Raw genomic sequence first — 9910 nt, 5'->3', positions numbered from 1 at the left:
AACTGGACTCAGGGGCCGAAATGAAATGAAGGCTCTGGTCTCTCAGCCTCCTGGCCCTCCTTTTCTGTTGGCTTCATTCTGTGCAGGCTTCTGGAGAAGCGTGGTCCCAGGAACTCAGGTACCCCAGAGGTCCTCCTCCCTGGGGATCCCTCACAGGGTGGCCCTGGGGGAGGCAGCCCCATGGGAATCACACAGCCAGAGACCCAGAGAGCTACAGCTTTGAGGCACTGGCCCCCTGGCCCCCACCAAACAGGCGCTGCTGGGGGCACAAAGTGCTCCCTAACAGGGTCTGATAGATCACCAAGTAATAGCATGACAGGCAATTTACAGCTTAGTTTTCTCACTCCTGTTTAATGCCATTCTGGATCTTCCTAGAACACTTTCCCATTTGGCGTTCTCTGGAGTCTCACAGGGCAGAATTTCAAGCTCAATCAAGACTTTGATGCTTCCCCTTCTTGGTTACTGGGGACGAAAATGACACCAGCTCCAAGGGGCAATTGTGGGAACCGGGTGAGCTAGTTCAAGCATGTGAAACATGTGGCTGAGGGCCCGCCAGACATATAATTTTCACTGTAAACCCCGAAATGTCAGCACCCCATAGAATCTGGCGACCATGTGGCCCAGCTGTGGGAGAGTTACTCCTTGTGGGATGCGCTCATGTTCTTGGCTCCCACCAAATATGGGGGTGGGGGACACAGCAGTCAAATGGCTGCTAAAACCTCCCTTCCCCGTATTTCCATACACCTGACCGACGGGCCCCAGCTGCTTCTGCTTACAGATGGGGAACTGTGGCCTGGAGCGTGCTGGGGTCTCTTGGGCTCGTCTGAATGGTGAAGGGCTCTGGGGCTGGACTCTGAGTAGAAGCCCCCTGCTCCATCATTAGCTAGCTGATGACATCTGGCAGCTAACTGGCTTCTGAGCTGGTTTCTTCTTGTAAGGCAAGGATGCCAAGACCCACGAGGCCCTCCCACTGTGCATGTTCCCTCCCTGACCCATCTCCTCCCTCCCCGGTCCCTACTTGCCCTGCTCCAGCACACCAGCGCCACCCTGAACCTGATCCTCCCTCTTCCACAGGCCTCCTCCTGGGCTTCCCTCGGAAGTCTCCCATACTCCATCAAGATGTCCCTGACTGATGTATTAAATTTGGCCTCTCCCAACCCCTCTTCCTGCTTTTTCCACAGCATTTACCACCATCTGACAGACACTGATTTTCTTTGCCTATCACCCCAGTGCTCCTTGAACCTGGGGGTCATTCACTGCTGAGTCTCCAGTACCTAGCAGGGTCTGCACAGAGCGGGTACCCGACAGGTATCTGTCAGGCTGGCGGGATGGGATGGGTTTTGAGTTTGGAAATGCCTTCAAGGGGAGGGGAGGGTGGGGCTGTGCCCCCAGGCCCGCAAGCTCATCCGGGCACACAGGGATGGAGAGGTGAGGCCAGGCTGCTGGTTTATTTTCCATGGAGGTAGTGGGTGGCGGCGGGAGGGGCGCCCTGCCCCGGCTTGCCTCAGCTCTTGGAGTAACGTCTCTGCAGCGATTCCCGGTAGAAGCGGAAGACGTGTTGCGAGGCAGCCTGGGCCGCGGCCAGGCACTGCTGGAGCTGGAGGTGGAGAGACCTGTTGGTGCCGGGGCCACCCTGCTCCCGGCCCTGACTCCATCTGGTTCCCAGAGATCCCAGACCTCTTGCCTCCCCCGCGGGGAGGCAGGTGGTGAGGGAAGGATTTCAAGGGCCTCTCTTCCCCACTTCACAGGCTCTCTCTCAGAGGGGAAGAGAGGCAAAGAGAAGGTGTGGGCTTCAGGGGGCAGATTAGTGCAGCTCCAGGACTGTGGACCACGGGATCAGGCATCCTGATTGCTGGAAGAGGCCTCAGCCTGGAGCTCGAGAATTTCTGAGCCACAGGCCCTGTGACACCAAATCATGTAGAAAGCTGTGGAATCTAGGACCACAGATCTTGACCACATGTTCCTCGGTTCATGGGAGGTCCAGGTTGGCTGTGCTCTCAGAGACCAGAGCCCTGGAACTCTGGGTGTGTACGGTCTGAGCAGGAAGGTGAAGGGCTTTCAATGCCTCACCTCCCCATCTCAACCAGGGCTCTCTTCTCTTTTCCACTCATTACTGGAGCTTCCTTCAAAATTCCCACAAGGGGTTCCGGGCCTACAAGGTTTGACAATTCCTTCTACGTAACAAAGGGGATGCAAGGAAGGATCTGGCCTTCACCCCATCTCCACCCTGGTACCTCAGCATCCGAGTAGAGCCCCTTGGTGGTGGACATCAACAGCTTCCGTTCCACACTGTCGAGGGCAAAGGTCAGGATGGCCCGGGCCTCCTAGAGACGAGGGGTAGGACACCTGGACTCTCCCCCCAGGCACAGTCTCAGTTGGTGCCAAATAGGGCACCTGCCCTTCCCATAGCCACCACTCCCCAAGTGTATCAAGTGTAGGTGTCTTGTCTAGGCACCGTCCCCGCTTCCCTGGGCAGGGCTCTTGGCCTTTCCTTCTGTAGAATCGCTTCCCACACCCCGATTCTACCCACATGGTTCCAACAGGGGCCTCCAAGCACAGTATTCCTGTCTGTAGGGGCAGCCACATGCCCCCCAGTCATTACCCAGTACCTCCTGGCCCCCTGCCTCCCTCTCCAGCTCTGTGCCACGAGGGCTGGAAGCCGACACACTATTTCCCAGACTCCCCTGCCCGTCAGGTGTCCCTGGTAGTCTTGGGGGAGGCCGAAGGAGGGAGAGCCGCATCCTGTCCTCACTCCGATAGAAGTGGATGCGGTGGCTATGGCAGTGCCCACAGTAGCTGTGGAGGCTCTGGGGACATCGGCTGCCAGGGCAAAGCCAGGATGCCTTGTGTGCACCCAAAACCAACTGTGACAGTGTCTCCTTACAGGCTTTTAGTCCCTGGGTATCGCCCTCCTTCCTGTTTGCTCCCTTGGCTCTTCCAACATCGTCCTAACCAGCTTCCTGCAGTACATTCCCTGATACAACCCCAAGTGGCTTCTGCTTTCCTGACACAATGCGACCATCATAGTACTGGGCAGGTAACTCGGAATATCCAGAGCCCTGGGCACTGTGAATCTGAGCCAGTGAAGAAAAGCACAGACCTTTAAGGGCTGGTCACAGCCTCAGGCAAGATGCTGGCCAGAGAATGAAACCAATACGCATAGGACAGCAGGGACTGAGAAGCAAACTCAAGGAAATCCTTAGGGTGTCTGAGTCCCTGGCTCTAGCGGACCTATGTCTGGAGTTTGGCACTGAAGGTAGATATGGGTCCCGGCTGGCATTCTAGCACTTGCCCCGATGCACAGACCAGAGCTTGCCACTGGGACTGACGTGCTAGGAGCCAAGCGTGTGGGGGAAGCGAGGCCTAGAGGAGTATCTGCTCACAGCCTTTCACCACCCTGGCCTTCACACCTACCTTTTCCTGCTTGGCCGTGGGGTCCAGCACGAGGGTCCCCTCAGCGTCCAGAGCACAGGTGACCCCACAGAAGAGGGCCCGCATGGGCACACCTGCATCCACCAATGCCATGCAGGCAGCGTTCAGGCAACAGGCCAGGAGCTGGGTGCCACGGGCAGAGGTTAAGAAGCATTTCCACTGTAGGGACGGCCAGCAGAGTGTGCCTGCGTTCCACCTACCCTGCCAGGGCTTGTGGCCAACTGCACAGGCTCATCACAGGAAGGCAGTATGGCACAGTGGTTCTAAGTGGTTTTGGGATCAGGTAGCCCTGGGCTCCAGACCGGTCTTTGCCACCTCTCAGCTATGTGACCTTGAACAAGTGACTTACTCTCTCAGCCTCAATCAGGGGTCGGAATGGTACTCAACAGAGTTGTACTAAAGCACGTGCAAAGCGCCTTCAGGGAAACTGAGGACAAGGAGGGGAGAAACCTTCTACAGTCACATGGGGAGTGGCAGGGTCAGGCCCAGAGCCTGGGATCTGGAGGTAGCCACCACCAGGTGACAGACTGGCAAGGTGACAGAGGGAGAAGGGAGGCATGCCTGGGCCTGGAGCCAGACGACCAGCCCTGCCTCAAGTTTCCTCTAGTCTCTGTCTCCAGCCCCACACAGTGGGGAAGGGTCCAGCTTTAGGATCAGTTAGCCCCAGATCTGCCCCTCCATTATTTCCCCTCTGGGCTTCAGTTTTCCTTCTGTGAGACGGCCTGCCCCCCCCCCCCCCCCAGTTGCCCATCTCTGGTCCTCAGCCCCAACCCCAGGGATCCTTCTAGGCCGAGCTGCTGACCCAACTGCTCTGCCTGCTCAGGACTCCCCTAGCACTGCTCAAGGTCAGGGTGGAGGTCAATGGCACAGGCTTTGTAGGCTGTCAGGCCTCAGGTTGAGTCCTGCCGCTGCTGCCTTCCAGCTGTGTGACCCTGGGCAAGTGACTTCCCCTCTCTGGGCCTGTTTTGTCACATGAAACATGGGAACATAAGAATACCCATCTGCTGGGGCGCCTGGATGGCTCCGTCGGTTAGGCGACTGACTTCAGCTCAGGTCACGATCTCACAGTTCTTGAGTTTGAACCCCGTGTTGGGCTCTGTGCTGACAGCTCAGAGCCTGGAGCCTGCTTCGGATTCTGTGTCTCCCTCTCTCTCTGCCCCTCTCCTGCTAGCACTCTTTCTCAAAAATAAACATAAAAAAAAAAAAAAAATAGCCATCTACCAGGGCCCCTGGGCTCTAGGAGCAGATGACTTGGGCTCAAATCCTGGCTCTGCAAAACACTAGATAAAAGCTAACCTTGCCATGCCTTAGTTTCCCCATTTGGAACATGGGGATTATAGTGGCACCTATTTCCTGTGCTGAGAATAGTAAGCAAGTTAATATGTGTAAGGCACTCAGAACAGTGCCTGACACATGGTAAGCACTCAAGCTGTGTTTGCTATTCTTCTTCAAGTGGGTGGCTGTTAAGCATTGGGAGGCCTTCTGGTCAACACAGGGTTTGCTCGTGGGCATTAGCAAGGGAGGCAATGGGAGAGATTCTGAAGGACTTCCTGGAGGAGGCAGCCTGGGGGGAAGGATACAGAGCCAGCATCACTGACGACCTGCAGCACCACAGTAATGGAGGTACGGGGGTGCAGCGCTCCCAATACCACTGCTTCACAAGTGTTCCTGATCAGCCGCTCCCGACTCTTCTCAGCGACGCCTGGGGAAATCAGGGGTGGGGTGGGGTGGGGTGGTCAGGCTCTTCCCTTCCATCTGGCTCACCTTCCTCCACATGCCCCACCCAAGCCCTCTGGGAAGGGCCTGCCGGCTCCGCTAGGGTTGGTACAGGACCCTGCAGGGATGACAGAGGATCCCCAGTGGGAAGGAGGCAAGGCCTGACCCATACCCACTTCATCCCTGCCCCCTTTGGCATCCAGCAACAGAGCCTCTTGGGGGAGGAAAATCCCGGAGTTCCCTCCCATTGAACCCAGACCCAGGGGTGGGGGTGGGGGAGTAAATGGGGGGAAAACAGGTTAGTAGAAAGAAGGGGAGATGGAGCCAGGAAAGACAGACTAAAGTGGAGGCAGAGGGGACCCTGGGGACAGTGGTGAGGAAGAAGGTGGAGATCCCCCTGGGTCCAGTTACCAGGCAGCCCGATCTTCGGCCTCAGAATCACCTCCAGGGTGGCCTTGTTGAAGATCTCTTTGCTGACCTTCACCTCGGCTGGTCCGTATACGCCCGCAAGGACCGATGTATCCCCTGGGGAGACAGCCCGGGTGGCCTCGCCCACATCCCGCCTTCCTCTGGGGTCCCAGTGCGCCACGCTGAGCCGGCTGGCCAGGGTGCCCCACGCCACCCCCAGTCCAGCCCACCAAGTGCTGGCACTGATTCTTCCAGCGTTTGCTTCACTCACTCCTCTGCCTGTGCTTCCTCACCTGTGAACCGACAGGATAACGGCGCCTCCCTCCCTGAGTTCTGAGGACTAAATGACATAATCCACGTAGAACACTCCCGACACTGCCTGGCGCACACGGAGCGCGCAGCGCAACGGACGTTCGCTGTTGTTAACTTTAATAGGAGGTTCCTCCCGAGAGCTGACCTTCCTCCTTCTTACTGCAGCTGGTCTTCTCAACTCCTTCCAGAGCTTCCCCCAACCTGGCTCTCTTCCCTCAGGCTCGCGTCCCAAACTCTGCAGAAGTCAAGACCCCCGAGAGAGGGACAGATATACCTGGGAGTGATCCCGAGGGGGTAAGAACAGGGGCCAGGGAGGTTAAGACCCAGGAAACAAAAGCCTGGCGTCTAGTCCTGCAACCTTGGCTGACTGTGCTCACTTCTCTGGGTCTCAGTTTTACCATCTGCAAAATGAAGAGACTAGACTACACCAGTGGCTTCCAAACTCTTCTCACCATAGCTCCTGATAAAAAATATATTTTACAGTGTGACCCCAATCTCACGCAAACATGTGTAACCGGAACAAAGGCCTCACAAAACAACTCTTACCGTCACTGCTTTGCTACACTCTGGTGTTTTCCACTCTATTCCAGTTAATTTTATTTATACTTGTAAGATTTTATTTCTTAAAAATGTTTGTTTATTAATTTTGAGGGCAGACAGAGAGAGAGAGAGAGAGAGAGACAGAGAGACAGAGAGAGAGAGAATCCCAAGCAGGTTCTGTGCTGTGACTGCAGAGCCTGGACACAGGGCTCTATCTCAGGAACCGTGAGATCATTACCTGGGCCAAAATCAACAGTCGGATGCTTAAACGACTGAGCCATCCAGGCGCCCCCTTAATATTTTGTTTTAAGCAATCTCCACACACCCCCTACCCCCCACCGTAGGGCTCAAACTCAAGACCCTGAGAGCAAGGGTCACATGCTCCACTGACTGAGCCAGCCAGATGCCCCTACTCTATCCCAGTTAAAAAGGACCACTAATGAACACAGCCGTGGTTCTCAACCCTGGCTGCACACTGGAATCACTGGTGACCTAGAAAAGATACTGCCGCCCGGGCCTCTCCCCCAGAGATCCTCTTCAACAGCTGGGGTGGAGTGAAGGCACCAGGAGCCTCAGAGCCCTGCGGGTCATTCCAGGGTGCAGCTGGGCCCGCGGTCTGCAGGGGGAAGAAACAGTGCTGGAGCATAGCTTCAAACAGCCTGCAAACAAGCATCTCCGCAGCTGCTGCAAACGGAGAGGGGCCAGCCTTAGCAGGTGCACGGTGGATTCTGGGCCTCAGGCTCCGGGAGAATCTGTCCTCAAAGGGAAACTTATCTACATAGAACGAGATCCACACTGTGGTCTTCATTCTTGCTGCCTGGGGCCTCCACGAACCTAGGAGTCCCTCCTTCTCACGGACATGGCTCCAGCAGTTCTCTGGATCCACACCTGTTTTCAACTCCTCCGGCATTTATCTGATCCCCTTCCAAGCAAAGCTCCCAAAGACCTGTCTCTTCTTGTGCTCTCTTTTTCTTCTCCTCCTTGACCCCTCCACTCCATCCGAACAGCTCTTGACAGTGACAGAAGTCCAGATTGTCCCCCCACAGGTCTGGGAGGACGGATGCAGCTGGTGGACGGTATGCAGCTGGTGGGCCCTTACATCTCAAACACTTCTCTGGGCCCCAGGTGAGTGCCCTCTCTTGGTTTTCCTCCTCCCTTCCTGGCTGCTCTTCTCAGTGTCTTTTTTAAAATTTTTAACGTTTATTCATTTTTGAGAGAGTGTGAGTGGAGGAGGGGCAGAGAGAGAGAGACACAGAATCCAACAGGCTCCAGGCTGTGAGCTGCCAGCACAGAGCCCAACACAGAGCCCAACGTGGGGTTCGAACTCACAGACCATAAGATCATGACCTGAGCCAAAGCTGGATGCTTAACTGACTGAGCCACCCAGGTGCCCCTTTTCTCAGTGTCTTTTCCTGGCTCCCCACAAGTTAGAAGACACAGGTTTTAATCCTGTAACCTCTCTTTTCCACCTACATTTATTTTCTTGATTTCATCCCATCAGTAGCTTGAAATACCATCTATAGCCAGAGGGTTCCTAATTGTATGTCCAGATTGCATCTCTCTTCTGAATTCCAGACTTGTATGTCCTTCTGCCCAGTCCCTATTGTCCCTGTGATGTCTACCGGGCACTGCAAACTTAATGTCCAAAACTGAACTAGTCTTCTCCCAGCACAGCTGATTTTGGGAAAAAACCTTAGTGTTATCCCTCTCTCTCTCATACCCCAACACCGAACCATCTGCAAATTTTGTCAGTTTTACCCAGAATCTCATCACTTCCATTCCCACTCTGGTCTGAGCCACCACCATCGCCCCCACTCCCCTGTACCTCAAAAGTCAACACTGCAGCCAGAGAGATTCTGTTAAAATACATTCAGATCATGTCACTCCTCTGAGTAAAACTTGGGAGCAATGGCCCCCAGGTCATTCACTAAGCCTCAAATGACAGGCAGTTCCCCTTACCTCTCTCCAGCCTCCTCACTGCTCCAGCCACATTGTCTCCTAACTACTCTTCAAACACACCAGGCAAGTCCTTGCCTCAGGGTCTTTGCCCCTGCTGTTCCCCACACTTGGTATGCTTTTCCTCCTGGTATCTTCAGGGTTTGCTCCCTTACCTTTAGGTCTTTATTCAGATGTTACCATCAAGGCCTTTCCTAACCATCCTATTTAAAATTGCACCCCTGGCTGGCACACCCTATTCCCCTTCTCTGTATTTTTCTCTGTAGTATTTTCCTTAGCTAACCTTTTGTCTGTCTCCCTGACTAGAAAGTAAACTGTTAGGTCAGGGATTTAAAATACTTTTTATCGACATATTCCCAGTGCCTAGAACAGTACTTAGCGCAAATACATATGTGTCCAATGAAGGAATGAATTAAAACAGGTTTTGTACCTGCGTAGAAAGTAATGCTTCTAGTGAGGAGACTGAAGCATTTACAGGGATGATCCTTAGGCCTATCTCCAGAGGAATATTTACCTGGGTAAGGGAGCGGAGTCCAGTTTGAGATGCATTTGGATAGGGGAAGGGGACATTTACCTAATAGGTAAGACCTGCCCCAAACTTAAGCGATATTTACTCCTATAGAGAGATGCGTGTCCCAAAGAGATATTTATCCCAGTGGTGGGGAGGGAAGGGGACATCACTCTCAATCTGAAAAGTACTCAGGTAAAAGACATGCCACGGTCCAGAGAGTAATTAAGCCGGTAGTGGTCATCTGCCAGTTTAGAGGTATTCACACATATGGGCAGGTTTGCCTTAGCCTAGGATGTAGGGACCCAGGGTGTGTGGGGTGGAGGTGGGAGACGAATCTAGTCAAGGGAGATATTTATTTTGGTGAGGAGCTTTTCTCTGTTCTGGAGTATTTGGTCTTACGAGGAAGTCTGCTCCTCTCTCATGTGAGTATTTACCAGAGTGGCGATGTCGTTTCCCTTCTAGTTGGGAAAGAGAGAGAGATTATTCTGGCATACCCGGTAGTATCCACCCGGGTAAGAAGAAACGCACCAGTCCAGGAGGGACATTCACCAGCTGGTGTCCAGGAGAAGTGGCACTCCTTTGCATGGTACCCTGTAACCTCCTAAAACAAATACAACGTAGCGAACGTGGCCGGGGCAGTATTTACCTAGGTTAAGTTCTTACCTTGCAGGAAAGAGGCAGAGCCGTCCGGCCGGGACAACAGGTTCTGCTCACAGGCAAAGTGCCGGAGACTGCAGCCTGGACCTCGAGGACTGGACTCTGCTCCAGACTCAGTACGCATCTTGGCGTCAGTCTGCATCACCCCCTCCATCCACCCCAGATCCCACGTGCAACTGGGACGCTCACTTCCGCGCAAAAGCGCGCGCGTGCGTACAGGCTGCGTATCCAGTGCGCACGCGCCTATCCCGGGCGCCGGGAGTCGCGCCCGCACGTGTCTCCGCGTTTACTAACAATCTGGCCCCTCCCACTCCCGCCTCGCAAATCCTGGAAATCCATTGGAGATTAGAGGAGAGCGGGCGGGCCTTGGCTTGGGCT

General features: G+C 54.6%; 1 protein-coding gene across 1 annotated transcript; it reads right to left on the bottom strand.

Annotated features, from left to right (window-relative positions):
- Positions 1 to 331: 331 nt before the first annotated feature.
- Positions 332 to 9791, bottom strand: EXOSC5 (exosome component 5). Its single transcript, XM_019434460.2, has 6 exons — positions 9539 to 9791; positions 5560 to 5673; positions 5013 to 5134; positions 3415 to 3555; positions 2235 to 2324; positions 332 to 1597 (listed from the first exon to the last, which is right to left on the bottom strand). The coding sequence occupies exons 1-6, from the start codon at positions 9684 to 9686 to the stop codon at positions 1505 to 1507; spliced, it is 708 nt and encodes a 235-aa protein (XP_019290005.1). The 5' UTR covers positions 9687 to 9791; the 3' UTR covers positions 332 to 1504.
- Between the last annotated feature and the right edge of the window lie 119 nt (positions 9792 to 9910).

This window comes from Panthera pardus, unplaced genomic scaffold (genome assembly GCF_024362965.1).
Source record: "Panthera pardus isolate Hobbes unplaced genomic scaffold, ASM2436296v1 HiC_scaffold_18, whole genome shotgun sequence".
Classification (NCBI taxonomy): Eukaryota; Metazoa; Chordata; class Mammalia; order Carnivora; family Felidae; genus Panthera; species Panthera pardus.
This window is presented reverse-complemented; position numbering and strand designations above follow the sequence as displayed.